The 23,042-nt window shown below is 42.1% G+C and overlaps 1 protein-coding gene across 4 annotated transcripts in view; it reads right to left on the reverse strand.

The window, feature by feature from the left end:
• The window catches only part of LOC117354345 (sodium channel protein type 5 subunit alpha-like), an 839,094-nt gene that overhangs the window by 625,839 nt on the left and 190,213 nt on the right, over positions 1-23,042 (reverse strand). For 3 of the 4 annotated variants that reach the window (XM_033931713.1, XM_033931710.1, XM_033931711.1), the window contains exon 6: positions 1,475-1,566. In XM_033931713.1, coding sequence (XP_033787604.1) covers positions 1,475-1,566 — 92 coding nt within the window. Of the gene's footprint in view, positions 1-1,474; positions 1,567-1,696; positions 1,783-23,042 lie in introns of those variants that run through there. The other variant, XM_033931714.1, reaches the window with a different exon arrangement.

Raw genomic sequence — 23,042 nt, forward strand, 5'->3', positions numbered from 1 at the left:
CTGACTTGGACTCTTCCCTTGCATGCCCTTATTAGGCTGATAAGAAGCCAGGCAAAGTCCTGAAGGGTCCCTTGGTGGTAAGGGACACGCCGGGCCAGAGAACTCTGTCACGATCCCGGGGGCTCGCAACGCAGCTCAAGAGCGCGGGTGTGACAGTGGCTATTTTAAATTGGTAAATTGGATAAAATACATGGGGAGGGCTGGTTGTAGGATGATGTATGGGATCTTGATCTTCTATGCTCATTTATCCAAAATGGTAAAAAAAAACCATGAACTGAATTGAATAAACAGTGATATCCAAAAGGCCTCACGCTCTATGGCTGGCTGCTGAAATATACCCTTGCCTTTTTATTGCTTTGGCATTTCAAAGATGACATTCAAGCAGTGGGTGCTGGAAGATTAAGTGCCGGCCAGGATCACAAGGAGCAGCACTGGGATTTGATCTCACAACCTCTGGGTGCAGAAGCAGCAGCTCAACCAGTGAGCCACAGCCCTTCCTCCAGGAACACTGGATAGGTCAATTTATCTTATGCTCTCATCCACTATGCTCTGGCATATAAACATTTTTCCATATACAAGGCTTAAGTTTTTATTGTTCATTATTTACTTATTTATAGCTCAATCTAGCCCAAGCCAGGTAAAAATTAAAAATACATAATCAATGTTAAAACTATAACAGCATGCAAAAAAAAAAAAAAATTAAGGCACATGGAGCAAAAAAAAATCCATACCATAGACTGATGATGTCAGGGGATCCTTGTATTCCCAGATAATAAACCTCACCAAAGTCTTACATTGTTCCCACATAGGAAATAATTACTGGGGAATAATGTAAAGGTTAGCTGGAACAGGAGAGTGCGGCTTAGTGGTTAGAGTTACAGCTTCCGCACTCTAAGGTTGTGGGTTCAAATCCCAGGTTGCTCCTTGTGACCCTGGGCAACTCACCTGATTCTCCACTGCCCTGGGTACATTAGATAGTCAAACATTTTCCCTATCTATCCGGGTAGGCTCACAGTCTATGGGCTCCTTTTACGAAGAACCCCCGCGCTGGCCGAAAAACTACCGCCTGCTCAAGAGGAGGCGGGAACGGCTAGTGCGGCCGGCAAATTAGCGCACGCTATTACGCGTGTTAAACCGCTAACACGGCTTCGTAAAAGGAGCCCCATGTGATCTGCAACCTGTTCTGAGCTCCTTTGGGAGGATGGACTAAAAAAAAAAATCAAATAAACAAACAACGCGTACTTAAAGGTTAAAAATGTATACTTATGATTGATCCACAAATTTGTGAATATTCTGAGAATTTCTAGCCAAAATACAACAGCAGTAGGAAAAAATGTATTCTGTTGACAGGCCGTATTCCCTACATTAGCCCATTCCCAGCTCGCACATTATCTATCATTACGTATTACGTCCATCTATTAGGAAATGGTATGCGGGCTCTAGCAGCAGCCTCAGTGTTTAACCTGCTTCTCACCTGGAATGACTGAGATTGTTTTCAATGCTCGAAGAACTCTGAACGTTCTTAAGGCCGAGACATTGCCCAGGTCCACAAATTCAGTTGCATATCTGTAACAAGGGAAAGTCGCACACAAACAGTGACGAAAACACCATCCAACAAGACAGAGGGAGAGAGAGAAAGAGAGAGCGTCACTTGCAATTGAGGGCCGCAATGCTGGCGGTAATCAGGGCTTCTTACCTGGTATTACTGAAATAGTTTTCAAAGCTCTCAGGACTCTGAAAGTTCGAAAAGCTGAAACATTGCCTAGCTTTAGAAAATCTGTTACAAACCTGTAGAATCAAACCACAGTTATTTGGAATCACACAACAAAGCTTGCCATTGTCTGAACAATGTTAACAAAGTTCCTCTTACAGAACTACTAGGGCTGTCTGAATAATTTTACTGCCTGTCTAAAGAGAGCAAATATTATCCTGCTCGCATAAGACAACCACCATTCTATGGTGCTGGGCAGCAAGAAATCAGGGCCAAATTCATCTTTGGATTTCATCCAGATTTTGCCCCTAGGGTGTACAAAGGGATGCTGAAAAGTTCTCAGCCCAACCAACCAACTTCCTAAATTCTGAGTGCTATTTTGTCCCTGTAGCTGAAAAGAGTGTTATCTCATTTGCATAAATGAAATTTTATGTTTTGACATTGTTTCAGATCACGGATTGAACCATATCCACATCATTCTCGTGGTTGGGCTGAGCACTTTTCAGCACTCCCTTGTGTGAAGACTTTCAGTCTCTGGCAACCAGAGCTGATACTGTGATGTCATAATGCCTCATTCAACCAATAAAAGTCAACCTCATCAGTGATGTCACAATGACTTCATTATCCTATACTTGGCTCACTATTATTGCTTATGAGGGGGTGCTGAAAAGTTCTTAACCCAACCAACCAACTTCTTAAATACTGAGCCTTATTTTGCCACTGTACGTAGTTAAAAAGAGTGTTATCTTATTTTGTTGAGTGCCAATTTGCAGTAAAGAAATTCTATGTTTTGACATTGTTTCAGATCATTGATTGAACCATATCCATGTCATTCTCTTCTTGATTGGGCGAGAACTTTTCAGTATCCTCTCGTATATTTCCTAGAGTGAAGAAGGGACACTTCTAGCTAATTAGATGGACCGGTTTGGCCTTTTTAGGTCGATATCCTTTGCTTTCTGAAGGTATCTGCAGGAGGCAAGATTTTTACCTGATTGTTCACTGAAATTATTATGGCTTTAATTCAATTTTATTTTGTTTGCTTTTATCAGATTGCTTTTAATGTCTTAATGCAGTTTGGTTTGGTTCTTTTTGATTAATGTATTCATCTATAGTTACTCCGTCTTAACTGAGGTATGGTATTGCACATTGCGTAACTGAAAAGACAAGCTGCAAATTAGGGGGCCCTTTCACTAAGGTGCACTAAGCCCTAATGTGGGAATAGTGCACAGAAAAAAAAGAGGTTAACACAGGATGCGCTAAAGCATCCTGTGCCAATTTGTCTGAGATTGCAGTATTTGCATTTTAATAACTTTTGAATAATTATTTTTTGAAGGGCATGCCAGGGGTAGAGAGTAGATGTTCCTACATAGGTGGCAGTAAGTGCTACCACACTAATTTTTTTTTTTTTTAATGGCCACTCCCTAATGGTCAATATAGAGAGGGAATCAGAGCACACAGAGAATAAAGAACACAGCACCGAGGACCTTCAACTTTGAGGCAATCAGTCTTCCTTCTATTGGTGAACCTGACATGGGCCGTGTTTCAGCAATGGAGCAAATTCTTTGATGCTAAAATTGCAAACAAAGATTCCTATCCAATAAATGAACCCGTTTTCTTTTTTAGTTCAATAATCTTTATTGCATTTCAAAACTTACATAAATAACAAAAATATAGTGGCCATCTGTCCAAAAGTGAACATAGTACAGAAGCATAAAGTCAACGGCCAAGAAACAATATAAAATAAAGCCAGTAACCATGAACCTGAGTAGAAGTGAATATTATAAAGCAGTAAGATATATGCTTAACAATTACATGAGTCACACTTACAAGTGAGTAACATGAGTAATACCATTTTGTTCAGGGCCAATTATCTTAGGAAGTATGCAGTGAATTCTAATAGCCAAAATCTTGGCAAATATCTTTGCGTCGATGTTTATTAGGGAAAGAGGTCTGTAACTTTGAACCAGTAATGGATCTTTTCCCGCTTTTAGGGAGCACAATTATGCTGGCCTCTGTAAAAGAACCAGTAATGTGACCGGTGTATAGAAGATGGTTATAGAACTCCCATTCAGCAAATGAACCCATTTTCTTGACATCAGCTGGCGTGTGCAGCATCTCAAAGTTCAGTGCCCCAGTGGCGTACCAAGGGGGGGGCTGGGCTGGTCCGCCCTGGGTGCAGCCTTAGGAGGGTGTACAGTCGGACAGGTCCGGAAAATTCCTGGGCTGCGACGGCACTCAGCGGCTTCGGCGCCCCCCCCTGCCCCACGACAGCACTCAAGTTCGGCCTCCTTCTCCCGGCATCAGCAGAACTTCAGATCGGCAACAGGTGCTCAGTCAAAAGCTTCCCCTGGCTCAGCTTCCTGTTTCCGCCCAGGCAGTTCAGTCAGGGGAAGCTTTTGACTGAGCACCTGTTGCCGATCTGAAGTTCTGCTGATGCCGGGAGAAGGAGGCCAAACTTGAGTGCTGTCGCGGGGCAGGGGGGTCGCCGATGCTGCTGAGTGCCGTCATGGAGGGAGGGGGCGCTGATGCCGCTGAGTGTCGTCGCAGCCCAGGAATTTTCTGGACCTGTCCAGCTGTTCACCCCCCCCTAAGGCTGCACCCGGGGTGGACATCCCCTCCCCCGCCCCCCATTGGTACGCCACTGCAGTGCCCCGAGCTGCGAATAAATGAAACCTAGCCCATGCGGACTGCTAAAATCTAAACAGTGCACCGGGATAGAAAATGAATGAATTAAATAAATGCGCTAGGATTCATTTTTGGCATGGAACTTTGTTTGAGATGTTGCACACGCCAGTTGATGTCAAGAAAACGGGTTCAATTGCTGAATGGGAATCTTTGCAATTTTAGCATCAAAGAATTTGCTCCATTGACCCCTGACACAGGTGGTTATGACAAAGCACAGCCCATGTCATGCCCACCAATAAAAGGAAGACTGGTTACCCCAAACTTCAAGGACCTTGGTGCTGTTTTCCTTATTAGAAATATAGAAACATGAGGTTATATAAAGGCCAGATGGCCCATCCAGTCTGCCCATCCGCAGCATCCACTGTCTCCTCTTCTCCATAAGAGATCCCATGTCCCTGTCCCACACTCTCTTGAATTCAGACACAGTCTTTGTCTCCACCACCTCTACAGAGAGACTATTCCACGCATCTACTACCCTTTCTATAAAAAAGTATTTCCTTAGATTACTCCTGAGCCTATCATCTCTTAACTTCATCCCATGCCCTTTCACTCTGGAGTTTCCTTTCACCCACTAATGATAACATTAGCGCACAGCCATGAATAAAACTAATTTAAAAATGGCTTTTTTTTAAATGGCCACAGTAAAAATGGTCTTAGCACATGAGAAAGATCCACATAAGGGCTTGCTAAGGCCAATTCTTACTACCGCTTTGTAAAAGGGCCCCTACAAACATGCATTTCCTTGAATTATTTTTCACATGGGTCACACTTTTCCTGCAAAATCAACAAATACTCATTAAATTACAATAGTGAAGAGAAAAAGCTTTGTTACAAGAGGTCAGCATAAATTTATCTGACATCTGAAAAAAGGCCCTGGCCTTGAAAAATAATTCTACAGGAGACAAGAGAAAGAGGTCCATATTTCAAGAAGCTTTGAATTCTATAATATTTTCCTCAGCAAGGCTCTCTCCATGTTTGTTTGTTAAAATGAAGCCATCTCATCCTTACTGTTAAGACTATGGAGGGAGTTCTATAACTCAAATTTGGTCGAATGTCCGCAATGGGCAAGATTTTTGTTTTCTGGCTGTTTTACTAAAAGCATGCTTATTTAGAAGCCATTATGCAGTTTAGGAGAAATAAATCAATCATTGGGTTAATATTTAAACACCATGGTCAGTGTTTCTTTTAAACACTGGTTATGGAGTTTAAATTAATCATGGATATATTCAGTGAGCAGTGCTGAATATCCAAGAAGAGCAGACTGCACTACTGCCATCTGGAGAGTGGCGATTGTCAGTCCAATCTCCAGACACCTATCTGAATAAAGTTAGGGCAGCATTTTATCTGGCTAACTGTATGGAGAGCAGACCAAAGATCACTAGTCTCCAGATAAGCTGGTGTTCTATCCATGTACCAGTGATGGACTAGAGGTCTTTAAGGATTTTCAGTGGCACTATAAATACAACACCACTGCCACTGTGATCCAGATAATTCCCTTTGGAGTGGAGGAGTGGCCTAGTGGTTAGCGCAGCTACCTCAGCACCCTGAGGCTGTCCCCGTGGACAACCGTGGAAAACCATCGCCATGTCATTCTTTAAGGAGAAAGAGAAGAATCACACTATGAATGGGCACAGCCACTGACCCTCAAGCCTTGCATTGAAGAATGCTGGTGTAGAAGGACTGAGGTTGAGACAGAACTAAAGAATGACAGTCTCTGGTATCCAGAGCTGCTATTGTGATGTCATAATATCTCATTTCACTAGTGCCTAACAGCCAACCTTATCAGTGATGTCACAATGGCCTAATTGTCCTATACTTGGCTCAAATAAGAATCAGAGTATGAATGGGCCCAACCACTGACCCTCAAGCCTTGTATTGAAGAAGGGTGGTGTAGAAGGACTGAGTTTGAGATAGACACTAAAGAATGATACGGGATGGTTTCCCACAGTTATCTATGAGAACGGTGATGAATTCTGTCACTGAATCATTCTCTGTGAGTTCAATTTCCACTGCAGTTCCTTGTGACTCTGGGCAAGTCACTTAACACTTCATTGCCCCAGGTACAAAATAGGTACCTGTCTAAAATATATAAACCACTTTGATTTTATAAACCACACAGAAAATGTGCTATATAAGTCACATACCCTTTGAATATTGGGCTCTATTTTTTACTAAAAGTTAAGGGGTCGATATATTCAAAGCAATTTAACTGACCAGAAACAGCTCCTGACCAATTAAATCACTTGTTTGGAGCTTTCTGCTGATGCTCAGTGGCACTTAACTGGTTAATGCCGTTATATATTATCACTGACCATGAAACTCAAAGCTGGCTATTTTGTGGGCAGTATGAGGGCGGAATCGGCATTTATACACTTAAGCGCCTGAGTTTAGCAGTTAAATTGGGCTGTATAAATTCAGATCTGTCCTTAAGTAGTGTCGCTTAGGCAATTAAGTACTAAATATTGTACTTAACTGCATAAGAGAGAGTGGACCACAAGATCTAGCACTGAATATTCAGGAACAGCACCAGTGGTGACTAAAAAACTGCTCACTGCTGCCGGCTGAATACTGACCGCTATATATTTTAGCCTGATGTGAATGTATGACAATGTGTAGGACCAAAGGGGGAGACAATGTGTAGGACCAAAGGGGGGAACAATGTCAACTATAATGTGCATTTCTTTTCTTTTCCTAACTGTGGTCAAATATACATGACCAGTCACTGACCAATAAATTATCTACAGTACCTCTCTTGCTAAGTAATTCAGACAATTTTTTATGTTTATGTTCCTTAGGGATCTATACCTATATCTATAGAAATTAATTTTGGAGGTTTAGTCCTAGAGGTGCCACCGCATTACCAAACACTAGGGAAGGGGGGGGGGAGGCTCTCGACAAAGTCTTCAATGAAGAGCCTTCGCCGAGAGGTTCTTCAAAGGCTCTCGACAAAGGCTTTGAAGAGTCTCTCATCGAGGCTTTAAAGGCTTTCGATGAGAGGCTCCTGAAAGCCAATGAAGGCTCTCAACAAAGTATTCAAAGGCAAGGAAATAACACTCCAATCAAAGATCAGACTTGTTCATGCACTCATTTCCTCAGTGGTCAATTACGGATGCGAAAGCTGGACACTATGGAAACAAGACAGAAAGAAGATTGGCTCATTTGAGCTTTGGTGCTAGAGAAGGATTTTAGGCATGCCGTGGACCACCAGAAGAATTATCAAATCAATTCTGGAAGAGATCAAATCATCTATGTATCTATGTCACTCAAAGCCCAAATGATAAAGTTACAACTGTCTTATTTTGGTCTCACTGTCAGAAGAGAAAGATCATTGGAGAAGGATAACATGTTTCAGAAGATTGAAGGAACCAGGCGAAGAGGACGGTCTACAATAAGATGGCTAGATACGTTGAAAACAACAATGAGGATGATACTGGAGGACATCACCAGACTAGCATAAAACTGATTTCTTTTTAGATCTGTAACACATCTAGTCGCTAGGAGTCAAACTTGAGTCAATGGTTTCTAACACAGGGAAGGGGGAGGGACTTGATTTGCCACCTTTCTGGAGTTACATTCAAAGTGGCTCATATACAGTATTATATACAAGTACTTGTTTTATACCTGAGACAATGGAGAGTCCGTTCATATTATGCCTTTTCTTCAAGAACTGCATTGGTTGCTGGTCGAGGCCCATGTGAAGTTTAAGTTTGGTTGGTTATGCTTCAAGGTATCACCTGGCCTCATACTCATTTATCTTGTGAATTTGTTTATATATTTGTTAATTCAAAACACTCTAGACGTTCACATGCTCTATTCGCTTTTCCATCAGTTAAAGGGTGTAAATTTAAAAGATATCATCGTCTCATGTCTTATCAAGCCAGCATCTTGGGATAAGTTTCAAGTTTCAAGTTTTATTTAAATTTGATGGTTCGCTTAAAATTTCTAAGCGAATTACATAAAATGTACAATTGGAGTAAAACATTAAAAAATATTAATAAAATTTCTACAATAAATAACACAAGGCAATTTCAAACTGACAATACTGACAGATACTACAAAACTGGAGTAAGGTGGAGAAAACGTGAGGGAAAAAGTTACAAAATTTTGATTCCTAGAGCGGAGAAAAGAGGGTTGAAGGGGGGAGGGTAGGAACATTAGGATTTGGGTACGAGAATACTGGAATTAAAATTTGCATGGAAAGATAAGAATTTAGAGATTAAATGCAGCTTTAAAAAGGAATGTTTTTAAATTATTTTTAAATGAGTTAGGATCTTTAGTATTTCTAATATACAAAGGAAGGGTATTCCAAACAAGCGGTGCCTTAACAGAGAAGATGTCGTGGCGTCTAGTTCCTATTGTTTTTAATGAGGGGACCATTAATAGATTTTGTGTATTAGAACGGAGAAAACGATTTGAGGTTTGTGGTATTAGAAGGCGATCAATGAACTGTGGTTCATTGGTAGTTGTTGTTTTAAATACTAGTAGTGCTATTTTGTATGTTATTCTTTGGTTAATAGGTAGCCAATGTGAATTTATTAGGTAAGGCGTTACGTGGTCGTATTTCTTCCCGTGATGGATTAATTTAATGGCGATATTTTGTATAATTTGTAGTCGCCTTTGTTCCTTGTATGTTATGTTTAAATACAATGAGTTACAGTAATCTAATTTTGAAATTATGAGGGAATGGACTAAAATGTTTAGCGAATGGTTTTGAATTGTTTAGTTGTGACTTTCAGTTCTTATCAACAATTTAGGCAACATTTAAAAGCATCTGTTTACTAGATTTTTTTTAGGCAACTGAAGTATTTCATCCAATTGTAATTCATTTTACTTTTGTAAACTGCATAGAACTTAATGGTACTGTGGTATAGAAGTAAATTTTATTTATGTTAAGTGACAAGGAACTGTGGTGGGAAAGAACACAGTTCCCTATGGCTACTCCTCCACTTCTATCATGTCTAATGATGCACAATAACAGCATGTTAACACAGTGGTGCACTTCAGTAAATTGTCCCTAATTCAAACATGGCTGCCAACTTCCTTCTTACATGTATTCCCTCTTTATAGCCATTTCTCTGCTTCTGAATTCTGAGAGATTGAATAACAAAATCAAAGTGAAAGGTCAGAGGTACAGCAGAAACAAGAAAGAAACTTAGGCCTCCTTTTACAAAACTGAATGGCCCGCGCGGCTCCCAATGCTCATTGAATTCCTATGAGCGTTGGGAGCAGCATGGGCCATTCAGCATGGCTCCCCGCGCTAGAAATTGCTATCGCAGTTTCATAAAAAGGGGGGCCAGAAAATGAACAGAAATTTTGGTAAAACATATAGATTTTTGTGGAAGGGGGGAGGTTGAAGTATTTCTTGGAAGTACTGTAGCTTTAACGCTGTGATAGGGAAAAAAAAACGTCTATGTATGAATTCCAGCAACCAAAACATAGCCCTGTGAAAAATGTGAGTGTTTCATTTGAATAAGGCGAGCTTGGGAAATGATTTTCTTTCAGAGAACTATAAACCAAACATGATTTTATTTTTGGCACAGAATGTATCTTCAATCAAGAAAACACGTACATAGATTACAAATTAAAAGCAGAACAAAGCAAGCCTCCCAGTTCAGCCTGACATATGCAATAGTACAAGGGCACCTCTTAAATACCTAGAAGGCAGCACTGTTCAGGGAGATTCTATATATCTAAAGATAGCAATAGCTAGGTACAGATGGATGGATATAGATGTATATAAACACCAGGCCAATATTCAAAAGCAATTACGCAGTTAACGTAAGTGCTGCACTTTTATGGTAACACTTGTACTTATAACTGCCATTTTGCTCAAAATATGGCCAGTTATACGTCTATAAAAGACCAGTAGTTTTGGGGCAGAGTGAGGGAAGACAAAAACCTTATAATTTACCAGTGAAATTAATTCACAACCCCCCGCTCCCCTGCGGCCCCGTGGTAGAGGTTTCTACTGTGGCCGGGAGCACTAAATGCCCTTTCTATTGCAAATGCAAGCAGTGTCTCACTTCCGGCTCACCACACAATTGTTTCCCACATATTCACCTTTAAAGGACCCCCAGGGACCCCTGAAGAAGACTTTTTGTCGAAACGCGGACCGTGTTGGGTCCTGTATCCCTAGCGGACTAGGTCCTTTAAGGCTTTTATGTGGATGAAATTATTTTATGTGGATGATTTCAGTGTACCTTTGGAACTTTGACACTTTCAAATAAAGTCCATTTAGGAACATCGTCACTCCACAGAGTTTTTTTGGGTTTCTCACATTCAGGTCCTCAAGCATTTTGCCTGACTGTCCTAATGGGCTCACAATCTATCTAATGTACATGGGGCAATGGGGGATTAAGTGACTTGCCCAAGGTCACAAGGAGCAGTGTGGGATTTGAACCCACAACCTCAGGGTGCTGAGGCTGTGGCTCTAACCACTGCACCACACACTCCCCATGGCTTAGTAAAAAGGGGGGGGGGGAGGTGTTAATGGGTAATATTGTAATGATTTGTTTTTGCCTATAAAGAAATATAGGAAATGATGGCAAATAAAGACCATAAGGCCTATCCAGTCTGTTTATCCCTTAGAGATCAGATCCAATGTCTCATGATTTCTTGAATTCAGATACAACCCTCGTCTCCACCTCGCTCATTCCATGCTTCACCACACTTCCCATGAAGAAGTTTTCTCTCACGTTATTCCTGAATCTGCCCCCCTTTTTCACCTTCATAGTATGCCCCCTCATTCCAGACCTTCCTTTCACCTGATGGAGACTCGTCTCCTGTGCATTAATGCCAAGGAGATATTTAAATGTCTCCATTATATCTCCCCTTTTTTGCCTTTCCTCCAAAGTATACATGTGTTAAATACAGCTTATAAAATGACCCCCCCCCCCCTATATAAAAAATACATGTAGTGAGAAGAACACATGCACATACATTCGACTCAGGTATAGGCATGTTTGGATAGATTTTGGGCAGAGTCACAAGTTATGCATGGTCTTTACACACAACTACTTGAAAGGTATTATCGTAGAACAAAATCTTTTCCAGAGAAAGGAAAATGGTAAAACCAGAGGACATAGTTTGAGGTTGAGGGGTGGTAGATTCAAGAGTAATGTAAGGAAATTCTTCTTTACGGAGAGGGTGGTGGATGCCTGGAATGCGCTCCCGAGAGAGGTGGTGGAGAGGAAAACGGTGACGGAGTTAAAAAAAGCGTGGGATGAACACAGAGGATCTAGAATCAGAAAATAATAATAAAAATTGAAGAACTAAGGCCAGTATTCAGCAGACTTCCACGGTCTGTGTCTGTATATGGCCGTTTGGTTGAGGATGGGCTGGGGAGGGCTTCAATGGCTGGAGTGAGCTTTGACGGAGACTTCAGTAGTTGGAACCTAAGAACAGTACCGGGCATTCTTGCCCAGAAATAGCTAAGAAGAAAAAAAATATATTTTTTTTAAAATTGAATCAGGTTGAATCAGGTTGGACGTCATCTACTATGTTACTATGCATCACTTCCAACATCTTCCAAGCTGGTGTAAATGTATGTGGCTTTATTATAACTATGATTTTTTGCAGCAATTATATAAATGCAAACATGGTGTGTACCATCTTATAAAATCACTCCACTACGTCCTACTATTTATACTTTGCTATACACCATATTTACCATACTATATCGGCCCTGCTAGGTTCTCTCAAACTCTATCTGCTGCACATCTGCCGTTCTATGTCCTCCATGCTATGTTTCGTCATGCATGCTTGCCTAACCATTTTTGCTAGTCATGTCATGCCATATTAGCCATGCTTTGTAATACTATGTTTATCGTGCTTTGTTTTCCTGAACTGTGCTCGCTATGCTGTCTCGCCATACTATGTTTTGTCATACTATATTTTTACCGGGCTTTGTAAACTTTGTTTTGCCCTCTTTCTCAGACTTGCCCCAGGTACATTGGATAGATTGTGAACCCATTAGGACAGACAGGGAAAAATGCTTGAGTACCTGAATACATTCATGTAAACCGTTCTGAGCTCCCCTGGGAGAATGGTACAGAAAACTGAATAAATAAATTTTCTGCCCTGGCTGGTTAAGTTATAGTGGCCAAAGACAGGACTGCTATTTGCCGACTGGGCCATTGAACTTGGCTGGTCAGTGCTAAAAATTGCAGTTATCGCGCAATATAGCCAGTTAAATTTTAGCCGCTTAACAGTGAATATTCAGTAGAGAATTGAGATCACCGGTTATCTCGTGCTGAATATTCTGATTTAACAGGCTAAGTGCTACTTAACCAGCCAGTGCCATTTCTGGTTGGTTAAATAGAGCTGAATATCGGCCGGAGAGTTTATTTCACTGCTTTATACAATATACTCTATTCTTTCAATGTGGAGGAACAATGACAGAATGGTGAAAAAAAAACACAAAGTTGCTTGCTTACAACAGATGTTTTAAGTTTATTAGGATTTTATATACCGCCTATCAAGGTTATCTAAGCGGTTTTTACAATCAGGTACTCAAGCATTTTTCCCTCTCTGTCCCGGTGGGCTCACAATCTATCTAACGTACCTGGGGCTATGGAGGATTAAGTGACTTGCCCAGGGTCACAAGGAGCAGCGCGGGGTTTGAACCCACAACCCCAGGGTGCTGAGGCTGTAGATCCAACCACTGTGCCACACACTCCTCATAGATAGCAGGATTGATAAGGCATACAGTTGGGTGATGTCATCCAACCATGCCTGGATGGTCTTTAATCTCCCAAAACGTAGACCGGATTGTAAAATTCGGAGTATGTGCAGCAGTCTCTTCAGTTCCCAGAGCTCAGCATTCAGGCAACTTTTGGACAGCTGGGAGGAGCTGTGTGTCTTACCTATCCTGCAATCTACAGAAAGCATCTGTCACAGGTAAATAACATTCCTCCCCCCTTTTACTAAACCATGATAGTGCTTATTAGCGCAGGGAGCCGCGCTGAATGCTCCGTGCAGATCCTGACGGTCATAGGAACTCTATGAGCGTCGGGAATAGCGCTGAACATTCAGCGCGGCTCCCTACACTCATAACCACTATCACGGTTTAGTAAAAAAAAGGGGGGGGGGGGATTGTTGTTTTTCCAAAAGGCAGGACCCTCCTAAGTTGAACAAATTTTAATTAAGTACACCTGAGCTCCAATCAGCAGAGATTTTGAGATTCACATTATGAAACCTAATCACAAAACAGAAAATAAAATTGCTTTTTCTACATTTGCTGGTTATTTTTTAAAATTGTGTTGGTTCGAGCTCTGGTTTCTGGTTTTCTCCATCTGCTCTTCTCTTGTTTCTGTCTCCTCCTTTTCCTTTCAGATTTTTTATACTTCACTAGTCGTTAAGCCCGTTACATTAACGGGTGCTAGAATTTATGTCTGTATTTTTCTTTCTGTCTCTTTCCTCCCTCCATTTCCCTGTGTAGTGCTGTCTCTGTTTTCTTCCTCAGTTTTCTTCCTCAGTTTTCTTCCAGCACTCTCAAGCTGTAACATTACTGCTTAGCTTTTTCTCCCTGCAACATCTCTGCTCTCTTTCTCATCCCCAGTCTCTTTGCTCTTTTTCTCTTCTTGCAGGGGTCTCTGCTCTCCTTTCTCTATATGTTCCTGATTCCTGCAAACTTCTGTTTTCTCTGTATGCTCTTGATCCTGTGTTTCCCTGTAGGTGTCTTTTCCTTTTTTTTTTTTTATTCCTTCTTCATGTATGGTTGATGTATTAAAAGTTTTTATATTTTTCCTATTTGTTGCATGCCTGTCTCCTTGGCCGCTGTATGTTTCTCTTTTTTTGCTTTCTGTGTTTGTTTGTGTTTTTTTGCTGATTGTCTACTTGGTCGCTGTCAGTCTGTCTGTCTCATTGGCTGCTGTATGTCTTTTTTGCAGTCTAACTCCTTGGCCACTGTATGTCTGTATGGTTTATTTTCCAGAATTTATGCTTGGGCATTGTTTTTTTTATTTTTTTCTCTTTGTCTCATTGGCTGTTTGTATTATTTTTTTTTTTTTTTTGCTGTCTCCTTGCCCACTGTCTCTCTGTCTGTCTCCTTGGCTGCTGTATGTTTGTTTGTCATTTTTTTCCCTGTGTCTCTCTCTCTCCTTGTCCTCTGTGTTTTGTTATTTTTTCAATCTGTCTCTTTAGCCCCCTGTCCTTCTGTGAGTGTCTGTGTGTCTCTCTCTCCTTGTCCTCTGTGTTTTGTTATTTTTTCAATCTGTCTCTTTAGCCCCCTGTCCTTCTGTGAGTGTCTGTGTGTCTCTCTCTCCTTGTACACTGTTGTTTTTTTGTTTTTTTCAATATCTCTTTAGCTCCTGATCCTCTCTCACTGACCCTTGCGCGACTGCATGTTATTCCGGCTGGGTTTCCATGGCAACCCTGCTCGCGGGTCTGTGAGTGTAGGGCCGTTTTGTCGGGTCTGGCGGCGCTGTGTAGCGGGGAGGCGGGGCCTCAGCACCGGTCGGGCGGCTCGCACCGCCGGCCCCCAGGAGCCCGAGGCCGGCGGCGGGGGAGGCAGGGACATGCCTGGTGTGCCATGGTGCAGGAGGAACGGAGATCAGCGGCTGGCTGCAGTCCTGCTTGTGGAGGCGATCGGCTGGTGACGTATAAGCGCGCATGCGCACTCCTTCGGCCACAGACCTACAGCGCACGGAACACGCAAATAAAAGTGCGCATGCGCGAGTTAGCCTTTTATTATATAGGATTGTCTGCCTCTCTGTCCAAATTATAATTAATTCTTACTTTCTAGTCTTCATTTCCCTCTTCTTACTTTGTCTACCTACAGCTTTCCATCTCCTTCACCTGGGCTCTCTGTTTCTTTTCCTCTTATTCCCCAGTCTTTCACTAGCTCTGTCTTCTTCCCCCTTCCATCCAGCACCTCCCCTCTTTCTCTCCCTATCCTATGACTACGGACCTAGCATCTTCCTTCTCTCTCCCCCCTTCCATCCAGCACCTCCCTTTTTTCTCTCCCCATCTAATGACTACTGACCTAGCATCTTCCTTCTCTCTTCCCCCTTCCATCCAGCACCCTCCGCAGTCTTTCTCTCCCTATCCTATGACTACTGAACTAGCATCTTCCTTCTCTCTTCCCCCCTTCCATCCAGCACCTTCCCTCTTTCTCTCCCCATCCTATGACTATTGACCTAGCATCTTCCTTCTCTCCCCTCCCTTTTCCATCCAACACTTCTCCTCGTTCTCTCCATAATCTTCCATCCAATATCTCCCCTCTTTCTCTTCTCTATTCTATCCAGTATCTCTTCTGGTCTCAGTTAGGGCACTGGTCTGTGACCTGGGGGCCACCGCAGGAGCGCTCTGCTGGGCAGGATGGACCACTGGTCTGACCCAGCAGCGGCAATTCTTACGTTCTGTCCCTCACATCTTCTGCTCCCCTTGGCTGCTTCTCTAAAACAGCAGCAGCACCCTCAAAATATAGAGCACTCCATGGGCTGCAGTTTTCACGCACACACTGTCAGCCCTGCTGGTCCCCTCCCACCCCAGAAAAGCACAATTCCTTAGCAACAGTGCCATGCACAAAATGGGATGATCCAGTCTGAGGAAGGCTGGGATAAAGAGGGCTCTATATCAATGCCTTTACTCTCCCAGTCAGGGTCCTCTGTAGCAGAAGATGCGGCTTCATTTCTAGGGAGGCCCTTGATCTTCGAAAGGACCTGATTGAACATAGGCTATTTAAGCCCTCAGCGCTTTTGGAAGTGATCACAGAATCTCTCCAGGAATTAAAGTTAGAGATTCCGCAGTCCTCTGCTACACAGTGCTTGCTTATGAACAAGGAGCTGATGTCAGAGAGAGCAAGGACCAGCAGGGCCAACACGTGCATGAAGACTGTGGCCCTTTCATTGGTCTATGTCGTTCGGCTACTGCTGCTGGACGTGAGGTGACAAAGATATTTTACTGGATGCTGCATGCCCCCCCTGCTGAGTTCTAGCATACCCCTTGGGGTCTGCGTACCGCATATTCAAAACCTATGTCTTAACCTATGACTACAGACCTAGGACGGTCATCCTGATTGAAGCAGTGTCTTGCCTATTGGAATATCAAAGACATATAACCTTAGATAAAATTAGCATTTATCCCGTTTAGGACCTCAGCGGTGCAAACTGTGAGAAGGTTTCATTCACAGCATTAATTTGCACTAAAGTCTTCATTGGTCTTATTTTTTTATAAATAATTTTTCTATTTTCTCTAGATATTTCACTCCTCAAATAGTTTAAGATAAATCAAATACTCATCTCTTTAATAAAGCATAGCAGGGGTTCTTCACCCTATTGGAACACATTTGCACCATAACCTTCTCGCAATCTGTACCTTTGGATAACTCTGTTCCAGACTTCTGTTGTTTGCACCATGTTTGGAATGTTTAGACAATTACTTCAAATGTACTTCATAGAATAGAATCAATTTGATTTTTCATCTGAGAGTATTTAAATCAGCTTAACTATGCTGATTTGAAACAGGTGGGCTCTATTTAACTTATTATGGGCCTTATTAAGGCAATGTTTGGAAACACAGTTAATTTGGATTTGCTATAACAACCAGAGTAAAGACTTATGCAATCCACACCATTCTTTTTATTATTAATTAATTTTTGAATATTTTAGTAATTGTTCTTCCCTGTTGAAAGTGTAGATTACTCGAATGCACTTTTGAAATGTATTTTTTAGACAACAAAAAGTGATTAACGTACATAGGTGGAGACTTATACAAGGCATTATAACTTTTAATGGATATGAAATGTGTTGAAAGTTACATGTATATTTTCAGGGCAGGAACTTCTTGGGTCAGTATTTAAAATCTGTAGGGAGCATTTGTTTAAAACCTCGGCCACAGCATTTTAAGAAAACAGATATGTTCAGGGTCTCGCTCCAGCAGGCTCTATTATAGTCTGTAGCTGATAAAATCTTAGATATGAAAGTAAGGGTTACAGGTAGTTTCATGAGGGACTCCAACTGCTCTTCCACCAAATGCATCGCTTAGAACAGGGGTAGGAAATTCTGGTCCTTGAGAGCCACAGGCAGGTCGGGTTTTCAGGATATACACAATTAATGTGCATGAGAATGTGGAGATGATGCGGTATACAAACCTAAGGATTAGATTAGATTAGATTAGATGAGATAGATTTGCATTAGAGAATGACACGGGGACAAATTTTTCCCCATCCCATCCCTGTGAGATTTGTCATTGTCCCGGTCCTTGCCCCATTAATGTAAACTCTGCCTTAACTGCACAAGCCTCGAACACTTATGATTTTAAAGTGTTTGAGGCTTGTGCAGGTGAGGACAGAGCTTAGGCATTGGTGGAATGAGGCATTATGACATCACAATCTGAGCTCTAGAATGTTGCTACTTAAGATTTTAAAGTGTTTGAGGCTTGTGCAGATGAGGACGGAGCTTAGGCATTGGTGGAATGAGGCATTATGACATCACAATCTGAGCTCTAGAATGTTGCTACTTAAGATTTTAAAGTGTTTGAGGCTTGTGCAGATGAGGACGGAGCTTAGGCATTGGTGGAATGAGGCATTATGACATCACAATCTGAGCTCTAGAATGTTGCTACTTAAGATTTTAAAGTGTTTGAGGCTTGTGCAGATGAGGAGAGAGCTTGCAGGAACGGGGCAGGGACAGGAAAAGAACTCGATGGGACGGGACAGGAAAATGAGCTCCCGTGGGGGACAGGGAAAAATTTGTCCCCGTGTCATTCTCTAATTTGCATCTCAAGGAGGCAGTGCATGCAAATCCATCTCATACATATTCATCGTGGATATCCTGAAAATCTGACTTGCCTGTGGCTCTTGAGAACCGGAATTGCCCATCCCTGACTTAAAATGTAAATGGCGAAAATCTAAAAGGGTGAAATTCTATAGTGATACCTGCATTTAAGGGCCACAAAGAAGTACACTTGACTCTGAATTCTATAAAAGACACCTACAGTTAGGCACCTAGATCTAATTTATTTTATTTAAAAAATTTATATACTGCTTAAAGTCTAGGCAGTTTACAAAGCAATATACAAAATAAATAATAACAATACAACATACTACGAACATTCTCATTTCGTTCACATAAATGCATTGTCCTACAACAAATTCCTAATGAGTTTTTAAAAATATCACAGAAATACATTGATAAGTAACTGTGTCTTCAAAAGTTACTTAAAAGTATCCCTAGGTTTACACAATCATAACTGAACTGTCTAACCTAATAAACAATTTATTAATCGCACTATACCAAAAAGGTTCAAGGCGATTTACATTCTCAGAGGCCGTAAAATCTATGGGAAAATACAAAAGCAATCAATACTTAAAATATCATCATACTGTGAATATTATTAGAAGTCATATAAAAAAGTTTTCAAATTTTTACGAAACCTTAAGTAATAGCTATCTGTCCTAATGTAAACAGGTAGATTATTCCAAATTGTAATGACAGCATATGCAAAAAAGGCGTTGAGTGTCGTTTATACTGATTAAATTTGCAGACGATACAAAGCTATTCAGAGTAATGAAGACACAAGGGGATTGCGAAGATCTGCAACGTGACATAATCAAGCTCGAGAAATGGGCATCAACATGGCGTGGATAAGTGTAAAGTGATGCATGTTGGTAACAAAAATCTCACGCACAAATACAGGATGTCCGGGGCGGTACTTGGAAAGACCCCCCAAGAAAGACACTTGGGAGTTCTGATTGACAAGTCGATGAAACCGTCTGCGTAATGCGCGGTGGCAGCGAAAAGGGTGAACAGAATGCTTGGAATGATAAAGAAGGGGATCACAAACAGATTGGAGAAGGTTATCATTCCGCTGTACCGGGCCATGGTGCGCCCTCACCTGAAATACTGCATCCAGCACTGGTCGCCATACATGAAGAAGGACACGGTATTACTCAAAAGGGCCCAGAGAAGAGCGACTAAAATGGTTAAAGGGCTGGAGGAGTTGCCGTACAGTGAGAGATTGGAGAAACTGGGCCTCTTCTCCCTTGAAAAGAGGAGAATGAGAGGGGACATGATCGAAACATTCAAGATACTGAAGGGGATAGACTTAGTAGATAAGGGCAGGTTGTTCACCCTCTCCAAGGTAGGGAAAACAAGAGGGCACTCTCTAAAGTTGAAAGGGGATAGATTCCGTACGAATGTAAGGATGTTCTTCTTCACCCAGAGTGTGGTGGAAAACTGTAACGCTCTTCCGGAGTTTGTTATAGGGGAAAACACCTTCCAGGGATTCAAGACAAAGTTGGACAAGGTCCTGCTAAACTGGAACGTACGCAGGTGAAGCTGGACTCATTTAGAGCACTGGTCTTTGACCTGGGGGCCGCCGCGTGAGCGAACTGCTGGGCATGATGGACCACTGGTCTGACCCAGCAGCAGCAATTCTTATCTGTTAACAATATAGTAATAAAGTACCACATAATCTGGTGGAAGAATCTTGCAAATGAGAAAAAAAAGCAAAATCAGATTATCTGAAGAGTCGGTCTATAATATACGATGATCTATGTAAGCTGATTTAAACTTAATTCGCCTCTAAGTACACTTAGCCAATCTAGGTGCCTAACTTAATTTTTTTTTTTTTAATTGGCTTAATCAGTGCTGTAACAGAGAGGTAGAAAGAGGAGACAAGACATTTTTCAGGTATATTGGGGAAAGGAGGAAAACTAGAAATGGAATTGTGAGACCAAGGGTTCCTTTTACCAAGCTGTGCAAACGGTTTTAGCGCACGCTACAATGCTGCACGCGCTGGACGCTAACGCTTCCATAGAGCTGGCGTTCGCTTTTCTGCATAGCGCGGGAGGGGGGTTAGCGCTCACTAATCTGCAGCGCGCATTACAAACACTACCGCAGCTTAGTAAAAGGAGCCCTAAAAGATGCTGAGAACTATGTGGAAAGCGATGACGAGAAAGCAGATGTGCTATATGAATACTTCCGCTCTGTGTTCATGGAAGAAAGGTCTGGAGTGGGACCTCAGTTGGCTGACCGAGGTATATATACAGGAACGGAGTAGATATCACTTTGTTCACAGAACATAAGAATTGCCATCTCCGGATCAGACCCTGGGTCCATCAAGTCCGGTGATCCGCACACGAGGAGGCCCCGCCAGGTGTACCCTGGCATAGTTTTAGTCCCCATATCACCGTATGCTTCTCAAGGGAGATGTGCATCTAATTTACCCTTAAATCCTAGAACGGTGGATTCTGCAATTACTTCCTCTGGGAGAGCATTCCAGGTGTCCACCACTCGCTGCATAAAACAGAACTTCCTGATATTCGTCCTGGACTTCTGTCCTCCCTCAGCTTCAGTCTATGTCAGTGGTTCCCAAACCTGTCCTGGGGGACCCCCAGCCAGTCAGGTTTTCAAGATATCCCTAATGAATATGCATGAGAGAGATTTACATACCTGTCACTTCTCTCATGGCAAATCTCTCTCATGCATATTCATTAGGGATATCTTGAAAACCTGACTGGCTGGGGGTCCCCCAGGACAGGTTTGGGAACCACTGGTCTATGTCCTCTTGTCCGTGTCACATTGGGCATTGTAAATGCTTTCCCTGCTCCATTTTGTCGAATCCTTTCAGCATTTTGAAAGTCTCGATCAGATCCCCTTGAAAAACAAAAAAGTGGACAAAGCCATAGGACCTGATGAGATCCATCCTAGGGTATTGAGGGAACTCTAGGGAGTTCTTGCAGATTTATTTAATAAAACCGTAGAGACGGGAGAGGTTCTGTGGGATTGGAGAAGAGCGAATGTGGTCCCTCTTCATCAAAGTAGGAAAAGAGAAGAAGCTGGAAACTACAGGCCAGTAAGTCTCACTTCAGGGGCTGGAAAGGAAGCTCTGCTGAAGGAAAGAATAGTGAACTACTTGGAATCCAATGGGTTACAAAGATCCAAGACAACATGGTTTCACCAAGGGGAAATCGTGCTAAATGAATCTGTTCGGTTTCTTTGACTGGGTGACTGGAGAATTGGATAGAGGCTGTACGCTAGATGTAGCCTACCTGGATTTTAGTAAAGCCTTTGACATGGTTCCTCATAGGAGGTTCATGAATCAACTTAGTGGGCTGAAGTTAGGACCCAAAATGGTGACCTGGATTAGAAACTGGTTTCTCAGAAGAAAGAAAGGTGAGTAGTGGTTGCCTCAGGGATCAGTACTGGGGCCTGTTCTATTCAATATATTTGTGAGTGATATTTCTGAAGGATTAGAAAGAAAAGTGTGCCTTTTTGCAGAGGACACAAAGATTTGCAACAGAGTAGACATGCCGGATGGAATAGAAAGCATGATAAGAGATCTGTGAATGTTAGAAGAATGGTCTAATGTCTGGCAGCTAAAATTTAATGCAAAAAAGTGCAGAGTGATGCACTTGGTGAGTAAAAATCCAAAGGAGCTTGGGGGTGAGAAGCTGATATGCACGGACAGGGAGAGAGACCTTGGCGTGATAGTATCTGAGGATTTCAAGGCTGCGAAACAATGTGACAAACAGTGACCATAACCAGAAGAATGCTGGGGTGCATAGAGAGAGGAATCGCCAGCAGAAAAAGAGTAATGTTGATGCCCCTGTCATTGGTGAGGCCCCACTTGGAATACTGCATTCAGTTCTGGAGGCTCTACCTTGCTAAGGATGTAAGAAGATTTGAAGCGGTCCAGAAGAAGGTGATGAAAATGATGCTGGGATTGCACCAAGAGATGTATGAGAAGAGGCTTGAATACCTGAATATGTATACCCTGGAGGAAAGAAGGAATAGAAATATGATACAGACATTTAAATACTTGAAGGGTATTAATCTACAAACAAATCTATTTCAGAAATGGAGAAGCAGTAAAAATAGAGGACATAATATGATGTTGCAGGGTGGTAGACTTTGGATTAATGTCAGGAAATACTTATTCACGGAGAGGGTGGTGGATGCCTGGAATGCCCTCCCTCTGGAGGTGGTGGAGACAAAACCAGTGACAGAATACAAAAATCCATGGGATCCTTAAACAGAAAGAGGATAGCTTTGACACAAAACTCAACAGATGAAAAACTATATCTTCATTTATGATAGGCAGGAGTGGTGCTGAAATAGAAGCCCAGCAATGGGGAAGGAAGATGATGCCAGACACTTCTATGGTCTGTGTCCCATACATAGAAAGACAGATAGGTAAGCTGGAGTTAGCTGTTATGGCAACTCCAGCCATAGGGCAGTGTGGGGCGGTGTCGTCAATGCTGGACAGACTTCTACGCTCTCTGTCACATAAGCAGCAAAAAGGAATTAATAGCAATCATAAGTATTTTATACCACGTTCAAATCATCTGAGTACAGGTCTTACCTATCTTGGTTGGGAGAACATCTTATGCTGAAACTTAGCAAGTAAAATGAATAATTACTGGTTTGTTGCCTTGAGAATGAATGTGACTGTTGGGCAGACTGGATGGACCACACGTGTCTTTATCTGCCGTCATTTACTATATTACTATGTTATTAAAAAAACAATTTTAAAACCAATTAATTTGCCAATAGGCACCTAGCACCTACCACTCAATTTAGGCATCTAAACCGAGGTGTCTACCTGCACCTACTGCCAGGAATGAATTGGGGCAAAGAGACATGATCCTATCACTCCTGTCCTTGCATATTTGCATTGGCCCTCTGTTTTATAGAGAATT

The sequence above is a fragment of the Geotrypetes seraphini genome, chromosome 2, assembly GCF_902459505.1.
Source record: "Geotrypetes seraphini chromosome 2, aGeoSer1.1, whole genome shotgun sequence".
NCBI lineage: Eukaryota > Metazoa > Chordata > Amphibia > Gymnophiona > Dermophiidae > Geotrypetes > Geotrypetes seraphini.